The 20,901-nt window shown below is 42.1% G+C and overlaps 1 protein-coding gene across 5 annotated transcripts in view; it reads right to left on the bottom strand.

Moving 5' to 3' along the window:
* Nucleotides 1–14,304: 14,304 nt before the first annotated feature.
* The window catches only part of ELF1 (E74 like ETS transcription factor 1), a 222,084-nt gene continuing 215,487 nt past the window's right edge, over nt 14,305–20,901 (bottom strand). For all 5 annotated transcript variants that reach the window (XM_073614221.1, XM_073614222.1, XM_073614220.1 and 2 more), the window contains one exon: nt 14,305–16,071. In XM_073614221.1, coding sequence (XP_073470322.1) covers nt 15,456–16,071 — 616 coding nt within the window. In that variant the 3' untranslated portion in view covers nt 14,305–15,455. The remainder of the gene's footprint in view (nt 16,072–20,901) is intronic.

The following is a 20,901-nucleotide window of genomic DNA, read 5'->3' as shown; positions in this document are numbered from 1 at the left end:
GAACATCATTTGCATTTTACACAAACATTGCTTATTATATTGTGTTTGTGTGCATTAAAATGAATCAAAGTGTATTTTCTAGAAAAAATTTGCATTTGAAAAACTGCTGCGCAAATACATGCAACATAACTTAAAAATTGCAAACCTACCATTTTATTCACTAGTGGCGCTGCTTAAAAATACATATAATGTTTGCGTGTTCTAATTAATTTTCTAGCAAAGAATACAGATTTTTACTTGTAAAAAAAAGTGTCAGAAAAGGCCTGGTCTTCAAGTCGTTAAAGTCTAGGGGGGGCAAAAACTTCCAGTTCTGCTAAGTAGCTCATGTCTCCTATTTCCCTGGAGACTGGAAGCCAGCAGATGTCTGCTGACAGCTCATACACTAACCCTACCTTCACACCTATGCATTTTTTAGTGTGTTTTGCAGTTTGAAGAAACGCACTACAGTCCATTTAACATGGTTTCCTATTGTACTAGTTTACATCTATGCGTTTTGCGGCTGGTGCGTTTTTGGAAAGGGCCTTTGACTTTTTTCCCCCAATTTGCGGCTAATAGACTTCATAGGGCATCACACGTTACAAGGGGCGGGCTCTCCGAGCGACTTCATTGAATTGCCACGCCCCATGCCTATATAAGAGGCACCAGAAAGTGGGGAACATATCAACGAAGGAAGACAGCTTCACGGCAAGACCAGCTTCTTTTTTGTTTTTTAGCGAGTAACCGGAAGCGGCGAGAAAGAAGAAGACAGCGAGGAGGAAGAGGAAAAAGAAGAAGGCGGCGGGGCGGAAGAAGATGATGATGACGACACCGGGAGATGACAGCTTGGGGAGAAAACGGTGGTGGAAGAAGACGAGGGCACAGGGAGAGATGGCGGCTCAGAGCTATTTTACTAATAAAGGAATTGTCAAAAACTGGCTCTTGTTTGTTTTTTACTTTTCACTGCTTTTTTGGTGAATGGGTAGGGGTACAATGTACCTGATACCCATTCACATAGGGTGGAGGGCCAGGATCTGGGGGTCCCCCTGTTAAAGGGGGCTTCCAGATTCCAATAAGCACCCGGACTGCAGACCCTGACAACAGCCAGCTAGGGTTGTCGGGAAGAGGCCCTTGTCCTCATCAACATGGGGGCAAGGTGCTTTGGGGTGGGGGGGGGCGCATAGCTCCCCCTGCCCCAAAGCACCCATCCCCCCCATAGTGAGGGCATGCGGTCTGGTATAGTTCGGGGGGGGGCGCTCGCTCATCCCCTCCCTTTCCTGACCTGCCGGGCGGCATGCTCAGATAAGGGTCTGGTATGGATTTTGGGGGGACCCAACGCCATTCTTTTCTTTACATTTTGGCATGGGGATCTCCTCCGAATACATACTAGACCCGAGGGGCTGGTATGGACCTGGTTGGGGAACCCCACGCCGTTTGTTTTACAATTTTTTTTTTTATATATTAAGCTGACAGCTGATAACTCGGTTGCTAAGGATGCGGCGGTCCCCTCCTTAGTAACCAGCTTTATACAGTGTGTTTTACAGTGCGTTTAAAGAGAAAAAAAAAAGCAAAATGCATGAATACTGCATGTAAAAACACATAAAAAACACTGGTTTAAAAACGCAAAATACACTGGAAAACGTGCCTGAAAAACGCATCAAACACAGCCGCATAGGTGTGAACCTAGACTAACGGGTGTTTCTTAATCCAACTTGGCTGAAATGGGTAACAATCAGTTTGTGTCTCTGAAAATTTTAGGGGTTCATTCACACAGACTAAAATAGTTTAAAAAGAAAAAATCTATGTGCATGTCAATATAATACAGACCCAGTATTGTATTATTAGGTGTTGTAGAGGCTATGGTTTATGCCGCATACACACGATCGGCATTTCCAATGGGAAATGTTCGATGTGAGCTAGTTGTCGGAAAGTCTGACCGTGTGTATGCTCCATCGAACATTTGCTGTCGGAATTTCCGCACACAAATGTTTGAGAGCAGTTTCTTAAGTTTTCCAACGACAAAACTTGTTGTTGGAAATTCCGAGCGTGTGTACACAAGTCCGACGCACAAAATTCCACGCATACTCGGAATCAAGTACGAGTGGCGCACTGGCTATTGAACTTCCTTTTTATAGTCCCATTGTACCTCACCGTGTTCTTGACGTTCGGAATTTCCGACAACATTTGTGTGACCGTGTGTATGCAAGACAAGTTTGAGCCAACATCCTTTGGAAAAAAAATCCACGGTTTTGTTGTGGGAAAATCCGATCATGTGTACGCGGCATAACACTGACCCCTGTGATGTCTCCAGTCAAGAAGAACTAAAGTCCAATGCATAGGAGGAGACTACAGGAACGAGGCTAATCACAGCTCTCCCACACTTCCTCTGTGCAGCATTTGTTTAGGTGTTGTAAAGGCTGCTGTGTGTTTTAGCATTAGAACCTAGTCCTTCCTCCTATCTGGGAGTAGATCATATGCTGCCTTTAGAGCTTCTGGTGCAGACCAGACAACACTCTGAAATTATTTCTGTATTCCTAACAGTTTTGCGGAGGTTATATATAAAAAAAAAAAAAAAAAGCGTTTCCTCTCTGCAAAAAAGGCACTGTTTAGAGCAGGGGTCTCCAAAGACCACACTGGCTGAGAGACCTAAGGTGAAAACAATGATCATTTAAAAAAAAAAAAAAAAAGTATTGCTCAATAGCTGTTTGTTCTGGGACCCTCTGTAGGATAAATACATTTTTTTCAATGCAGAAAACCACCCCAAAAGGCATATGAAGCCAATCAGATCACGTTTCCACATGTAGTGGTGCTCTGTTTTTTATTATTATTATTTATTATTATTGGCAGATTACATTTTAAAGAAGAAAGAACAGCCTAAGGAAATGCGGACAATGTATTACAGCAAATGGTTTGTCTGCATTCTCCATTTGCACCACTAGATGGCCTAAATACCAAAGACAAGGACCAGTTTGCTCATTTTGCACAGGCACAGATTAATCTTCAGTAGTGTTTTAGAAATATTCATGAAAATACATTTTATTTAGAGAACAAGTCTGGTTTAATTAACAAAAAGATTGCTTGAAAAAATAAACATCTTCTAAAATCACTAAATACAATCATTTGACCACTCTTCTTCCTATGAGGTCCCTTTCACATGGACGCTCTCGGGTGCAAAAACAGGTGGATGAGGCAAGTTTTTAGCCACTGATCAAAACCAGGCAATGGCATCGTTGCAATAACACTTACCCAAAATTCTATAAATGTTGGGCCCTATGGATTGACTTTCAGAACTCTGAATTGTATAAACAACTAACGTTATCATTTTGACAATTTGTTTTGATATGTTTGGGTATTTATGCATCATCCTGAGGCTGGCTGACCAAGAAATGGTATATACTGTATACAGTATACACGGTACATGTGGAATTTGTTTCTGTACGGGGGTCTTTTTTTTTCTCCCCTTTTCCTTTCCCCCTACCTTTTTTTTTTTTTTTTACTCTGTAACCACACTCATGGTGGCCTTCTACTATTTTATTTTGTTGTCTCTGCCCCCTCCCCCACCCACTTTCTACATTCCCCTTACTCATTACTGGGTTCTCAATATGTGCTCCCAATTTTATTTTAGGATGTTATTTATCCATCTTATTTTATTTACAGAACCCTGCTGATGTCTTCTTGTTGACAACTTTTGTAATATTTGTGGAATGCTTGAGTCTGTAATGTCCTTCTGTTACTCCAAAATTGAAAATAAAGATGAGAAAAAACAGGCAATGGTTGCAGGACACCCCCAAACACACTGCCATGTTGAGTTTGACAGGGGATACCATGTACCAGGCACCATGCCCCAGGGAGGTGAATAGAGCCTTGCTGTAACCACAATGCAACCAATGTCCAATAGACAAAGTTGGGGTGCAGAGAAGAGGGATTTTAGTGTAAAATTCCTCTTCAAACATTCATGCGGGAGGCAGCATATTTCCTCCCAATCACCTGTTAATCACAGGCTGGCCACTGCTGACAGCGTGATGTACTACAGATCACGAGCCAGCAGCTAGGCCCATGTGAAAGGAGCCTTAGAGAGAACCTAAGTTTAAATTAAGTACTTATTTTATTTATTTTATTTATTTATTTCAGGTACTTATATAGCGCCGTCAATTTACGCAGCGCTTTATATATATATATATATATATATAAATTATACATTCACATCAGTCCCTATACCCTCAAGGAGCTTACAATCTAAGGTCCCTAACTCACATTCATACCTATACTAGGGCCAATTTAGACTGGATCCAAAGTACTTGATAATGTTTCATACTATCAGGTTTATATAATAAAGTAAACACAGTTGCAAACAGTAACCAATTAGATTGAATATTTCACTTATCAAACTTTAGTGAAAAAAAGGTTGCTATTGGTTACTGCAGTATGCTCTTTCTACTGATTTATGAAATACTGTGATGCTTGCCTACCATATGCATTGTGGACTATTCAATCGGACCATCATTGGTTTTCTCTATGGTAATAGCTGTTTTGCAGTGACATCAGTCCTACTATCCATTTTTAAGTTCCTATCAGCCTGCCGTTTGTGTGAATACATTTTATTATCATCACTGTGACATTTATTCGGCCCCCACCACCTATTGGTGGCCCCAGTGGCTTGGGCGCCCTGGGTCCTGAAATAGCTCTCCGCTGTGATACCAAGAGGCAGCAGCATAAATCTTCATTCACTCCAAAGACATGCTGGTAGGTTAATTGGATCCCGTCTAAATTGTCCCTAGTATGTATGGATGTGAGTTAGGGACCTTAGATTGTAAGCTCCTCGAGGGTAGGGACTGATGTGAATGTGCAACGTCTATGTAAAGCGCTGCGTAAATTGATGGCGCTATATAAGTACCATAAATAAATACATTTAGGTTTTATTCTTGGCAATTTACAGTATCTCACAAAAGTGAGTAAACCTCTCACATTTTTGTAAATATTTTATTATAGCTTTTCATGTGAAGAAATGACACTTTGCTACGATGTAAAGTATTGACTGTACAGCTTGTATAACAGTGTAAATTTGCTGTTCCCTCAAAATAACTCAACACACAGCCATTAATGTCTAAACCGCTGGGTCCAATTAGCCATTTTCCCTCCCCGATGTCATGCGACTCGTTAGTGTTACAAGGTCTCCAATGGCGACCCTAGGGGGGGGCAGAGGGGGCCCTGACCCTCCCAACATTATGCTGTGCCCCACCATGTGCCCCCCCCAAAAAAAAATTTTTTTTTTTTTTTTTTACAAAAAAGGCAATGTCTAAGATGGAGAGCGTCCCCAGTCAGCTCCTGCGGGTGATTCCTCCCCCCTCCCTCTGCTCGCTGACACTGCATAATGCGAGCGCTCACACAACCACGGCTGCCCGATCTGCTCCTTCCCCTGCATCCTCATTGGCAGGGAGAAGAGCGAGTTGCGGGAAGGACTCCACCAGGACTCTCAGTTACTGAAAAAACAGACTGATTTCTCCCGTCCTTAGGACAGGAGAACCAGCCTGTAAATTCCAAGAGATGCCAGACCAGTGCTGTCAATAGCAGGGGCAGGACAGCAAGAGGAGGCTGGGGAACCCCACAATGGCAGAACACCAGGGCCCGGTGGCAAGACAACCTTTGCAACCCTGATAGTTCTCCCACTGCTTTGGACCCTTATATTTTCTTGGTATGCTGGTAACATATATCTCTTGTTTTCTGCCACCCTGGGGGCCCCAATACATTAGGAATGGAGCTCACTGCAGAACACGTGAAAGGGCCATTGTGGGATCGTAGTAAAGGGCCCCAGGATATATATAATTGCATTTTATAGTTGCCCCCCTACTTTTGTCCCTGTCCCCCCATGTGCCCCCCCTAAATATGAAAGCTGGAGACGCCACTGAAGGTCTCAGGTGTAAATGGGGAGCAGGTGTATTAAATTTTGTGTTATCGCTCTCACTCTGTCATACTGGTCACTGGAAGTCCAACATGGCACCTCATGGCAAAGAACTCTGAGGATCTGAAAAAAGAATTGTTGCTCTACATAAAGATGGCCTAGGCTATAAGAAGATTGCCAAGACCCTAAAACTGAGCTGCAGCATGATGGCCAAGACCATACAGCGGTTTAACAGGACAGGTTCCACTCAGAACAGGCCTCACCATGGTCAACCAAAGAAGTTGAGTGCACGTGCTCAGCGCCATATCCAGAGGTTGTCTTTGAGAAATAGACGTAAGAGTGCTGCCAGCATTGCTGCAGAGGTTGAAGAGGTGGGGGGTGAGCCTGTCAGTGCTCACACCATACACCGCACACTGCATCAAATTGGTCTGCATGGCTGTCGTCCCAGAAGGAAGCCTCTTCTAAATATGATGCACAAGAAAGCCGGCAAACAGTTTGCTGAAGACAAGCAGACTAAGGACATGAATTACTGGAACCATGTCCTGTGGTCTGATGAGACCAAGATAAACTTTATTGGTTCAGATGGTGTCAAGCGTGTGTGGCGGAAACCAGGTGAGGAGTACAAAGACAAGTGTGTCTTGCCTACAGTCAAGCATAGTGGTGGGAGTGTCATAGTCTGGGGCTGCATGAATGCTGCCGGTGTTCTGTCGAGGAAGTGCCCCTCATTGAATAGTGCCCGTGCATGCGCAGGACAGAGCCGCACTTCAGCTGATTTGTCGATCAGCTGGAGTGACGTGACCAGGGCGCAAGCGCACATCGTAGGAGGCATCTGTAGATGGGAGATACCATTTCCCATTGAAACCTATACAAACAGCAGGGGGAGACCATAGTTCTCACATTGTGCCTCGCTGTTGCGGTGCAGATTTACAGTGTGCTGATGGTCCGGTTTTGTGTGTGTTGCAGTGTGGGTTTGCTGTGTTGAATGGCCGGTTTTGCCTGTGTTAAAGGGTGGGTTGCAACACAGACAAAACCAGCTCTTCAACACACCCACAAGCCGCCCTCCAGCATGTGCAGTACATCCTGGGCACTATTCGATGGGGGGCACTTCTCAACAGAACACCGGCAGTGGGGAGCTACAGTTCATTGAGGGAACCATGAATGCCAACATGTACTGTGACATACTGAAGCAGAGCATGATCTCCTCCCTTTGGAGACTGGGCCACAGGGCAGTATTCCAACATGATAACGACTCCAAACACACCTCCAACCTCCGTGATGTCGTCATGGAGGAGTGGAAGAGGACTCCAGTGGCAACCTGTGAAGCTCTGGTGAACGCCATGCCCAAGAGAGTTAAGGCAGTGCTGGAAAATAATGGTGGCCACACAAAATATTGACACTTTGGACATTTTCACAGGGATGTATTCACTTTTGTTGCCAGCGGTTTAGACATTAATGGCTGTGTGTTGCGTTATTTTGAGGGGACAGCAAATTTACACTGTTATACAAGCTGCACACTCACTACTTTACATTGTAGCAAAGTGTCATTTCTTCAGTGTTGTCACATGAAAAGATATAATAAAATATTTACAAAAATGTGAGGGGTGTACTCACTTTTGTGAGATACATGTACTTTTTGGATGTACTGAGCTAAAAAAAAATCTTGAACCTGAATGCTTGCACCCCTGAAGAAGAGATATACAGTCTCAAAAACGCATTGGAAGTTGTTACATGTTGTACATGTTATAGGTTATTTTTGTAATTGTATACAAATAAGGCTTTATGGACATGTTGCGGCAAAAAAGTTCCCAGACTTAGAGGGTACTGTTTTCTTTATGTGCTGTGGGGGAGGAGGCATTAAAGCATACTTCCCCACTTTCTGAAATGATAAAGAGGGACACTGTATGCGGGTCAGGACTCTATCCACAGCAGACGCTCACGAAGACCTGCCATTTCTGCCAGTATCTTACATGGCCGAATAAATGCACATAGGCACGCGCAAATGCGCACTGGTGCACAGACCGGTGCACGCACATACATGGCGGACCTGAACTTATGCCAAACAGTTCTTCTCTGTAATTGCAAGTTGATCTTCAGCTGCCCAGTGCGTTTGTTCCTGTGTTACCTTGCATCTGTGGATACCGGTTACAGACTCAGCTTGCCCCTGGACCTGTCTTCTGCCTGCCTCCTGATCTGACCTCGGCTTGTTAAACCTGCTGTCTTATCCTGCTCTTCTGTGTATGACCCAGGCTACCCTCCTAACCACGCTTATTCTTATTCCATAACTTGATACCTGACCCAGGCTTTAAACTGACTTCTCTCCTGACTCTTTCTCTGCCTGGATCCTGCTACTTCCCACGGTCGCCACCTGTCTGCAGACTCTATTCTGATGTATGTGGTAGGCCACCCACAGTTCCAACTGGGACTACAAGAAGGGACATTCCATTCCTTACTCCATATGGATCAATATCACTGTTCCATTCCCTACTCCATATGAACCAGTATCACATTAATTTTCTTGCAGATGGAAGGCTGAAGCCACTGCTGGAGGTACAAAGTATGTTCAATCCTCCCCTCCCCTTATGAAAAGTGATGCCATTACATAATTTCCTTTCCCAGCTCTGGAACAAATCTTGTTTTTTTTTCCTTCACTCGTAGTTTAAGACACTGTGTTTGGAGTCAGAACCAACCCAACATTGCCTATCCCAATCTTATTGTATTTTTATCCCATTCTACCAATGCGACCTTTCCAAAATGTATAGAGCACTGGAAAAAACACTTGAGTGTTACGTTTGCTGCCCAACAGAAGGATAGGATTCTCCAGATGACCCACAAAGCATTCATATCTTGTGCTATACAGGAATCAGGTTATAAGATTCTATCATGGTGGTATAGGGCTCCCAAGACTCTTCATAAATGTTTGTTAATGCTCTCCATTATGTTGGAGATGCCAAAAAGAGGACAGCTCCATTACATATTTTTTGGTTCTGCCAAGGAATCAAAGGCTTCTGGAAACAGGTAGCACAGGTAATTTTCAAGCTGACAGAAGTTTGGTTGCTTAACAACCAGGCAGTGTTCCTACTTCATTTGATCCCAGTGTCAGTAAAACATTACAAAGAACCCCTTTTAATACATTTACTAAATGCAGCTAAATCATGTATACCAATTTATTGGAAACACATTAAACCACCTTTAATTAGCCTATGGTTTTTCATAAAGTAATAAACTCCAAACTAAGAAGGAAATGATGGCAGCAGTTAATTTTAGCGAGGAACAAGTCCGCAAAATATGGTTCTAGTGGACGACATTTAGCTACTCAATGGGCTATCAGTCCCTAATGCACGATACCTAAAAATATGTAACACAAACCTGGACGTTATGCTTCACCTATATGGCGCTCCCAGGAATTCTTATGTGCAGTCTCTTCCCTTTGCCTGTAGGCAAAGGATGCAGCCCCACTTATGCGGATTAACATGGAAAAAGTAATTGGCTACCCCCATCATGATCAAGGTAAAACAAATCCTGATGCCTGAACACAGTTTTGCAACTTTGACATTTGTAAGTACATATCACTAAAACTACTTAGTTTGTCCAGTATTAGTATATTAGGTTTCTGTTCCCTTTATTTAATATATCATCTGTTTACTAGAAAAGGCATATCAGATTTCCACTGACATAAGCTAACAGCAGAGCTGTCGATAGGGGGGTAGTACCGGGCCTCCTGTAGGGGGCCAGGAGAGCAGGTGTGGTGGGACGGGAGGACAATTACAGAACAATGCACTCTGTGTTTCTCCCTTCAGAAGCTGAAAGCCGGTTTCTCCCATTGTGGAACACAGACACAGTGCAGCGTTCTGCAATTGTCCTCCTGTGGTGGAATGGGCCAGTAAATATGTAATTTGCCGGCCCTTTCCTTTTCTGACTTGTTCATTCATTATAAATTGTCTCTTCTGTGTCCTCAATTAATTTCTCTGTCTCAAAGGTGAGATTTCAAGGGTCTGTTTAGACCCCTGATATTTCATCCAAGCCCCCCATCCCCCCCTCCACAGCGTTGTAGAAAAAAAATGTAAACAAAACATTTATAAATGCAACCACCACCACGTTTTACAGTTGAAACAAGGTTCTTCTCTTGAAGTACTGTCTTTGGTTTGCACCAAACCCATCTATTTTTAATGTGGACCTTTATTCATCAGTCCACAGCAAATTATCTCAGGAGGCCCAATCAATCATATCAATAGCAAAGACCAGACCAGGTTTAAATAATAGGTTGCACCTACATAATCAATAAGGAGGCTCTAATCACTGGCATCTAATCTGGAACATCTGATTCTAATTTTTATTGACTTAAAGTGGTGGTAAATGTAGGGGTATACTTTTTCCATGTGACAAATCTGAAATATGGTTAATCGACTGGTGTACAGCATTACAATTTTATGTCTCATTTGTTCAAATAGCAACAATTTCCATTGGGTGTACTTACTTTTTTTTTTTTACATGGCAATATACAGCATGTCACAGATTGCTGCTTGGACCCCATTACAGGGCACTTGTAATGAAAATGTACTGTATATAGACAGCCATTGCATTACCCTCCTCTTCAAAATGCTTCCCCGGGTTCTATATGGATCCAAAGTCTTCAATACTTTCTAAGTCACTGAGCCAAAAAATATGCAGATCAGAAGTCCTGATTTTACTAGCTGCAGGTTTGTTTCAGATCAATGATTCAAAGTATTAAGGTCAGAGAAAAAAGGCCAAGAAAATAGCATTTCAGGAGAAGTCAGCAATAGCAGCCCCGTAGTTATCCCAATGTAGGTTTCCTGGGACTGGAAAACACCTACTTACCTGCTACCTTCCTCGCAGAGAGCACAGAAAGTGAGATATGTTTCTTTACTCAATATACAATAAGAAACAGAAGGGGGCTCTTCAGAATAAAAAATGACAAGGTTTTGGTGTAAATTAGACATGCATGACTGACTGTTAGCATATAGAATGTTTCAGTTTTATGTTTTACAATGATTCCTACCACTCTAGTAGCATTACTCGTACTGTGCACATGTTATTATTGTGTTTTTGTGGTTTGCGGAAATCTATCCTAAAGCTGGTCACCTGGTTTCAGCACAATAACATCAGAACCTCTAATCTGCATACTTGTTTTGGGTGAAGAATTGCAGCTAGAGGAATATGATAACAGCCAGGTTACTAGCATTTTCAGAAGAAATACAGAGTGACGTATTTTCAGCGTTAATTAAATAATTTCATCTCTGGATGCATCAAAAGTAATTAAGAAGCACCAATGCTGTTCACCAAGTCATTATGGGGTAAACGTATGCTGAAATACTCGCTTTCGTCATCATGCCCTCCTCTATCTAACATTTTATTAAACCCAGCTTTACCTGACAGCTTGGCCTTTGGACGCCTGCTGCCCCCCTTTTTCAATTACGTAACCTAGTGCACCTGATTACACGCCAATTACATTCCTTTGCAACTTTACAAGAGAAATTTTCTATTCCTCAAAACCTATTTTATTTCTATCTTCAAGTTAGACATTTTTTTATTCATTGTCCCCAACTCTCACTCCGGACCTACCCACTCCCTTCGAACACTTGTGTGCTGAGGGTCCCCACCAATCCCATTTTATATCATCCATATATCATATTCTACATAAATCCACAAACGTGCTAGCTGATTCCCACTTATATATGTGCAAATGGAATATGATTTTGGGACGCACTATCCCTACGCAAATATGGACTAAAATTTGGCTGTCAACTTTTAAATCCTCTAAATGTGTGGTCCAGAGGGAGACGGCGGTGAAGATCTTAATGTTTTGGTACAAAACTCCAGCGCACATTCACCACATTAATCCTACCCCTCACCTCGGTGTTGGAGATGTGGAAAGGAGACCGGTTCACATTTTCATATTTTCTGGACCTGTCCACTTATACAGGCATTTTGGTTAGAGGTTATGCAAACAATCCAGAATGCAACAGACGTCTCACTCCCCTTAGACCCCATTCATTATGTCCTGGGGCTCCCCTTTCTGGGTATCTCTAAACCAATAAGACGACTGACCTCCTATGTGCTCCTAGCTGCTAAAAGAGCTATACCGCTATGCTGGCTATCCACTACTCCCCCCTCTCACCTACAATTCTTACAACTTGTAGCGGAAGTCAGAAGGATGGAATTCCATACAGCTACTGTGCAGGACACGGTCTCTCAGTTTAATAAAATTTGGGAGCCCTGGGACCAATCCAAATATGGGGATCATGTCAACTAATTTTTTTATTTTTTTTTTTTGAGGATTGAATATGTTATTCTTAGTAGGTCCTTCCCCTTTCCTTTTTTGTTGCCCTCCTCATGTAGATCCCTTCATTGTGAGATGATGTACACCTATATACACCCTGTAATCTGTGCTCTTGCCCTTAATTACCTGTTAATGTGCTTTATGTGTAGTATACAGAAAAAGAAATGTTACCGATATATGTTCCTTATGCCTCGTACACACGAGCGGACTTTCCAGCAGACTTGGTCCGACGGTCTTTCTGCCGGACTTTCCGGCGGACTACCTGAACAGACGGACTTGCCTACACATGACCGGACTTTCCGGCAGGCTAGGTCCGCCCGTCTTTCCGAAGGACTTTCGCCGGACTTTCAGAATGAACGGACTTGCCCACACACGAACAAGTCCATTCATTTTGAACGTGACTCAGGTACGACGGGACTAGAAAAGGAAGTCAATCTCGCCGATTTTATCGGCGAGATTGACACCTTGCGGAGCCCCGTCGCGGGGCATACCAGGCCCTTAAGTCTGGTATGGATTTTAAAGGGAACTCTCTACGCCGAAAAAACGGCATGTGGTCGCCCCTAGAATCCATACTAGACCCCGATCCGAGCATGCAGCCCGGTCGGTCAGAAAAGGGGGTGGGGACGAGCAAGCCCCCCCCCCCGCCAACCGTGCCAGGCCGCATGCCCTCAACATGGGGGCCGAAGTCCAGCGAAGAAACCGGCTGGGTGAGAACATCGCTGGATCCTGGGGTAGGCAAGTGTCCTATTAGTAAAAGCCATCAGCTACAGTTTTTGTAGCTGCTGATTTTAAGGCTGGGTTCACACTAGTGCGAATTGAATGCGGGTTTTCTCCGCATCCAATTCGCATGACAGGAGACTGTGACCGTCTCTCAATGGAGCCGATTCACACAACTCCGGGACGGCTGCAGAGCGAATTGCACAGGAGTCCTGTCCGTCTTCTGGTCTGTTTCAGGTCCGAATTCAGCCAAAAATTTGGGCCTGAAACAGAGAATAGGGATGTACCAGACCCCTGCTGGCAGCCACATCTGTTTTAAGTGTGAACCCAGCCTTAATTATTGAACAGATTATTGGAGAACCACTTTAATGTGAGTGGAAGAAATAGAGTCCCACTGTTGGTGTCAGTGGGAGGAATAGTGTTCCATTGTTTATATCAGTGAGAGGAATTGTGCCTCATCATTGGTGTCAGTTGAAGGACTCGTGCCTTATTATTGAGGTCAGCGGGAGAAACAGTGTCTCATATCAGTGGGAGGAATGCAAAAAGCAGAATCTGGCCCGTAGGCCATACTTTGGAGACCACTGGTCTACGAGGATGCAGGAAAAATCCAGCTTCTCGCTGCATTTACTATTAAAAAAAGATAAAATAACACTTTGAGACAATTAACATGCCAACTTGTAGTGAAATGCTCGTTATAAATCTTACAATATACTGTTCGGACTGTTTAGATGTGAGTGCAGCCTAAGTGAATTTTTGTAAAATGTATGACCAATGCTACTATAGTAAATTCAATCACAACTAGTAAATGCAGATAATTTTTTTTTTTTTTTTTTTTTTGGGGGGGGGAATAAAACCACACAAAATATGTATGATATTGCAGCTCTCAAAATCAGCACACTCACTATACACTCTGAAAAATCTACCTTACTGTAATGCTAGGGGAGTAGATTTTTCAGCCAACTAGTGAAGAAAATTATGGAAAAATAACAAATCGACTGGCAGCTTAGAGAGGGAGAGGCTGTCCTTACTGGACCTCCGCTTTTCCCACAAATAAAAAAATAACAGAATGAATCAAATTTGCAGGGGAAAAAAAAAAACAGCAAATAACTAGAAAACACTTCTGCTTCAGATCATACATATGTAAATTTGCCTTTATGGAGAGGTGGCAGATTTTCTGCTATGAACACACAGTGAACACATGTAAAAAAAATATGATTTTTTTTTTTTTTTTCTTTGAATCGGATTTATTTTTTTTAATAAACCAATTAAAATACAAAACCGGGCTGAAAGTTATTTCAGATATTTTAAATCTTTTTTTTAAATACAAATACAATCTCTATCAATACATAAAGAATAGCTTTGAACTCTAAACATATATTGATCTCTTGAGTCTATAAAAATTGATTGGTTGAAATTTATGTTAAGACACGGATTTCTTTTTATTAAGCCTGCTTTTAACATTTTTCTCAGCATGTAAGCAAATATACATTATGTACAAATAAAAAAGAGATACTCCATACCCTTACATTGCTTTCATATGTCTCGTAAAGGGTGGATTAAACAAAAGGCACAACAGTTATTGCTTAAAGTCAATATTACAAAAAGCAAAACCAACATCAGAAAGGAAATAAATGCCTTTAGAACAGTGCAAAACATAAGTTGTATCTGATTCATAGATAACAATTCTTAAATTGCTGGCCCTGCGAGTAGTCATGTATCAGTGGTATGATACAGAAAAAAAGTTCTTAACAAAAAAAAAAAAATAAAACCAAATAAAGCTAAGCTGTATTGGTTCGATGTATTACAAGCTATGAAAATAAAATTTACAGACAGCACAGCTTATATGAACATACTAAAAGATTGTCACAATTTTTTTAGAAAAATATTTGCTTCAATGACAGTAAAAGTCTTGTCCTCATAGTAGAAAAGGCACGTTCCTTCAACAAGGGGTCCCAGAAACAAATTATGCACCAAATGGAATTCTCTTTAAATGGTCCCGACTGTAGTTTATGCTCACCTTTTCCAGGAGTCTTCATGCTGGTTATGTGATGCCGCAGGTTCCCCGGTGCCCCTTCTCCAGGCTAAGTAGTCCTTTATGTTGCAAAGAGAGACAGGGCTGTGATCACATCAGCATAGCTCTTTGTATCATTATACTGTGAATACAGGGTACTGTGGTGACAAGCCTTGCACTCATAGCAAGTCCTAAGTCTCTCAGGTTGAGTGACCCTGGGTGTCATTCAACCTGAAAGGCTGAGGGCATCATGTGGCAAAAAGACATTACTGAGGTGGACAGCCATGAAGCAGGAGGTAAGAATTGCAGCCAGAGTTTCTTTTTTTTTTAACTGGGGTCGGCCAAAAAAAAATAAATTACCTCAGATTTAGGATTTAAAATCCAAACTAACTGAACACAAATTAAATTTACTGCTAGTGAGCCCTAAAGATAAAAAAAAAAAAAAAAACAGGAATTGTGGTGGAGAAAAATAAAGAACTTTATAAAAATATATATGTAGACTGAAGAAGAGCCCATCACATTTGGAAAAAAAATTAAATATGGAGGTTTTCTTTTTAATTGGAATCGAATTCCCATGTATCATGCTCCTGTTTAATTTCCACCTGGGATGAGAATCCATTTGGGCTGGCAACCACTAACACGCATGATGGTGGAATTTTTTGCTCAGTTTGCTCAGCAGCTTGAGATGGGCCTTCCTGAGAATCATGACTGTTGGTAAACTGAAAGAGTGTTTGTTTGGGTTCCGGTGATTTAATCACGGATGTAATAACTGTGCCCGAACTTTGGCTGAGCAGTGGTGAAGAGTTGGTTGAAAAGGACATAACTGGAGTGGTTGCACTGAAGACTGGAGATGAAGGCACACTGACTGTTCCATTACAAAGGCTTTGGACATTGCCATTCAGAACTTGCTGAACCTGGCTAGAGCTTAGGACAATGGATGGTGGAGGTGAGCCATTTTTTTGAGGATGTAGCACCATGTTGTCCTTGAGTACGGTCATCTGCTGGCCTGAAGGAATGGCTTGAAGGAAGAATTTCTGCGAGCCCACAGTGGCTGTTGGGTCTGTGCTTGTTATTACTGTGGTGAGAGGCACTGTCTGGAGTGTTACAGTATGCAACTGCTGACTGCCAGGAGAAACCACTACCGGGACCTGACCTGGAGACTGTATAGTCCTACAATGTAAAAGAGAAAAAGAGACAGGTGAGCAGTGCACCCATTTGTACACATCTGCCATAAAAGGTTTTATATATATCAACATATACATAGGTTTTGTGATGTTACTACACAGTAGTAGTGGTAGAACCTTACTGCAATCTTTAAAAAAAAATGCAAATCAATGTGCATTTAAACCACCGTTGTGCTCAAAATGCAAACTAATGTGAAATTCTAAATGCACACTGATTTGCATTTTATTTATGTTTCTTTTCATCTTTAAAGAATCACATCACATAAGACCTTTTCCAAATGATGAGCACACAGTAATGAACATTTACATGCTAAATGCATTTGACATACTATTTAATGCATTAATGTGCTCTTCTAATTCACATTTATGTCTGTTATCGTGACTTATTTTAAACAGGTTTTGTGTTTATTTTTAATGAAAAGTAAGACCCCTTTCACACTGGAGGCATTTTTCAGGCGCTACAGCGCTAAAAATAGCGCCTGCATAGCCTGAAAAAAGCCTCAGCTGCAAACCCAGTATGAAAACCGAGGGCTTTCACACTGGGACGCTACGCTGGCAGGGCGTCACAAAAAGTCCTGCCAGCAGCTTCTTTGCATCGGTGAATACACTGCTCCTCCACATTGAAAACAATGGGGCAGCGCCGTGATACCACCGGCAAAGCGCCGCTGCAGGGGCATTTTGCAGGCGGATTTAACCCCTTTTCGGCTGCTAGCGGGGGGTTAAAACCGCCCTTTTAGCGGGCGAATAGCACCGCTAAAATGCCGGTAAAACGGCGCTAAAAATAGCGACGCTTTGTGGGCGACGCCCGGGGCGGCTCAGTGTGAAAGAAGGTTAGGGGAAAAAACATTTTAAAATAGAGCTTTTTCATGCACAAACTACACAAAAAAGCATGACTGCAAAACAGTTTGGTAGTAACAAAGTAATACCTTTAAGGCTCTATACACACTGGGGCTCTTCTAAATGCCTTTCTCATGGCAGGAGAAAAGCAGCTTAAAAAATGTGGCTACGTTTAGGCGTGTCAAGTGCTTAGGCGTTCATTCATTTCATTGGCCAGAGTATTAATTTATTCTGGCCAATGAAATGAATAAAAACTCAAGCGCTAAACATGGCTAGCACTTAAGCAAGTTCATGCCACTTTTAGACATTTTTCATCCAAAAAACCTCCTCTCGAACACACAAGTGATGTTTTTTTCTCCCTCTAAACTCCTGTAAGTGCCTATGTTTGCATGGACACATAGGCTAACATACATGGAGGTGCATTTAGGGGCAAAAAAATCAATAAATAAAAAAAATAAGAAAAAGTCAAACGCCTGTAAAACAGGCGTTGCTGAGCTTAAGTGTGCACAAGGCCTAAGGGTGTTAGATTTTTCTTTATTTGCGCTTCACTTTAAGAGCCCTGCTAAATGTGCACAGTGCAGAGGCATTCTCTGCTCAGAGCTGTCAAGAAAAACCCCAGAAAATGTTTATCAACATTGGTCAGCCCTGGGAGATAAAGAAGAGGAGATACACAAGATGTAACATTTAGTTCTATTAGAATAGATCAAAGGGATAAACTTTGGCCTGTAAATTAGATCAGTTTAACCACTTAACCTGTTCCTGGCCATGCTATAGTCGAAAGATGGGTACAGCGCAGGCCTAAATTGCCGGGAGGGCGTCCATGTACGTCCGTCAGCCCATGAGCTTCCCGCACGCCCCCTGCCCACCAATGCCACCTGCCAGTGCAATTAGTGCTGCCAATCAGTGTCACCTATTAGTGCCCATCAGTGCAGCCTCAGCGCACATCAATGAAGGAGAAAAATTACCTGTTTGCAAAATTTTATATCAAACTATGAAACAGGTTTTTTTTTTTTTTTTTTTTTATAAAATCAGCCTTTTGTTTTTTTAACAAAAAATAAAAAAACTCAGCAGTGATTAAATACCACCAAAAAAAAGCTCTGTGTGAAAAAAATGACAAAAATTTCATTTGGGTACAGTGTTGCATGAGAGTGACAGCCCTGAAAGCTAAAAATTGGCCTGGGAAGGAAGGGGGTTGAAGTGCCCAGTAAGCAAGTGGTTAAAGACTAAGCCTTGTTCTGACACTTGTTCCTTACAACCCCAAACACACCTCCAAGATGACCACGGCCTTGCTAAAGAAGCTGAGGGTAAAGGTGATGGACTGGCCAAGCATGTCTCCAGACATAAACCCTATTGATGATCTGTTGGGCATCCTCAAATGGAAGGTGGAGGAGCACAAGGTCTCTAACATTCAACAGCTCTGTAATGTCATCAGAGAAGTGGAAGAGGACTCCATGCCCAAGAGGGTTAAGGCAGTGCTGGAAAATAATGGTGGCCACAGAAAATACACTTTGGGCCCAATTTGGACATTTTCACTTAGGGTGTACTCACTTTTGTTGCCAGCAGTTTAGACTTTAATGGCCGCGTGTTGAGTTATGTTGAGGAGACAGCAAATTTACACTGTTATACTAGCTGTACACTCACTACTTTACATTGTAGCAAAGTGTCATTTCTTCAGTGTTGTCACATTAAAAGAAATAATAAGATATTTACAAAAATGGCTGTACTCACTTTTGTGAGATACTGTACACACACTTTGTTCTCACATGATGAATTACAGCAAAATATACACACTACACATGTACTACGAAAAGCGTGGCTGGACCTTCTGTTTCAATAACAACTGTCATCTCAGTGGTTGCTATTAATACCACCTCTACTCCTATTTTTGATAGCAAAAGTGTTAGGGCTAGTCTACACTAGCATTGCTCTCTGAAGAACGATCCTCTTCAGATAGCTCTTCAGAAAGTATTTGACAGGCAGTGAGAAGCATTAAATCGCCTCCCCAATGCCTGAGCTGCACTCCTGTGACCCGTTTTCCCAGGCTTTGGAAAGATCCTGACCATATGCCTGGACTAGCACCTGGCTCCGCCTCTCATTGATGCACTGAAAGCCTGAGTCAGCCCCTCCTGCCCCCTCCACAGCCAGCACTTCAATGGGCACAGGAGGGGCAGAGCAGAGAGCCAGTAACTGACAGTCCCAGCTCTCTGCTCAAAGCGGAGGGTAGAACGAAGTGTTCAGCAGTGTTTTCTCGGTGTAGAGCCGGCAGGGGACAGATATAGCTGGGATCGGTGCTGCATCTATCTAGGGGAGTATGATTTTTTTTTTTTTTGGGGAGGGGGGGATTCCCATACTTCTCTTAACTTGAGCTGCTGAGCTTTGTAAACAACAGGCTTTTTCAGCAAAGAAAAAAGGAACAATGCACCTGCTGGCTGGAAAAACGGATGCAAATTACTTGACTGTATATAATATGAAAATATTTGTCTTGACTCTGCTAAAACAAAAAATATATACAATATTCCTAGTCATTCCCTTTAATGTTAAACAATCGTAAGTTTAAACAATGACATTTTACAAACAGCCCTGGAAGAATGACAAAACAGGTTTTCTATACAAGCCTACTTTTAGAAAATTACCTTGGCCATACACTTGCGTGGTTATGAAATATTCATGATTGGTGCCTGCTATTAGCTGATCTTTGCGATCCCTAGCTCCATTTATCAGAATGCACAGATGGCAATATGGTGGTGAGTTTATTTACCGCCCTCTAACACGAGGTTTGTACACATTTTGAGCTAAAAACCATCTATATTTTTATTTGCGTCTTACCAGATGAAATCTCCTGAAAATGTAGCACTTGGCACACTTACGCAGTTTGAGCAGATGTTTTAATCTGCTTGCATTTTTTGCTTTATTACCCATAACACACCTTCCTAGCATAATATTGGCTTAGTCTGTTAATAGCTTTTGCACACAGCAATCAGGGGGATATTAACAGTACAGTGCTGCACAGATATAAAAAGGAACAAGAGCCGAAAAAAAGGCTTTATTTCACGCAGCATAATTATACAATTGGAAAGTTTTGTTACATCCGTATGTAAAAATATAACCAATGTGCTTTGAAAGTAGCATGCAGTGCTATAAAAGCATCTCAACACAGCTGGCACCTTTAGAAAGCAAATGTTGAAACAGCACACTGTATAAAACAACAGATAGTACATATGGATGTGTAATCTCATATATAAAATAAGACCAGCTATGTTCTCTTCCAAAAGTGTATCTAAACCAAATATGATTTTGTAAATGTAATAAAGATGGAACGTTTTGTTTTCTGTATATTTCTCGCTTTTAATTAAAACACTTTTTCTATGGTGACAACACTCGGATCAGCTGCGGCAAGTCACTCTTTCCTACCTGCTCCTAAGATGAACGCATACCAATATGCTGGCATGTCCAGCTTCAGCCACGGTAAGCCTCGTTCAATGGGGGGGACAGGAAAAAAAAAGTAGTTGAGCTGCAAAAGCCATATGATTTGTTCAGTGGGCAGTCCTGTCCACTGAGCATGACCTATTTAAGTGAATGTGGTACATGGTTGCAGCGTCATTGTGTGGGTTTTTAGGATTCAAACAGGCAGTGAGGAAGTGAAATTATGCCTCCTCACCACCTGTCAAAAGGCCTCTAAAAAGCAATCCACCACAGATTGCTTTTCAGAGGGCAAAGCCAGTGTAAGCAAGCGCTAACGCTGATGTTCAGTCATCGGAGTATGCACAAGTTCAGGGGACGTTAGTAAAAAGTTGCAAGTTGTGTGCAGAAGGCCTGAACAAATTAAGTGGAAAAATCTATCTATGTATACACACCTCAAGAAGACACAGGGCCACAATCTAATATTAAAGATTGTATAGAACGATGAATCATCTTCACCGATTCAAAACTGGGCCAATTCTGACATTTCTCACATACATGTTAAAATCTGAATTTTATT

The sequence above is a fragment of the Aquarana catesbeiana genome, linkage group LG02 (assembly GCF_042186555.1).
Source record: "Aquarana catesbeiana isolate 2022-GZ linkage group LG02, ASM4218655v1, whole genome shotgun sequence".
NCBI classification, from domain to species: domain Eukaryota; kingdom Metazoa; phylum Chordata; class Amphibia; order Anura; family Ranidae; genus Aquarana; species Aquarana catesbeiana.
The sequence above is the reverse complement of the archived record's forward strand: the minus strand, read 5'-3'. Positions and strand labels throughout refer to the sequence as shown.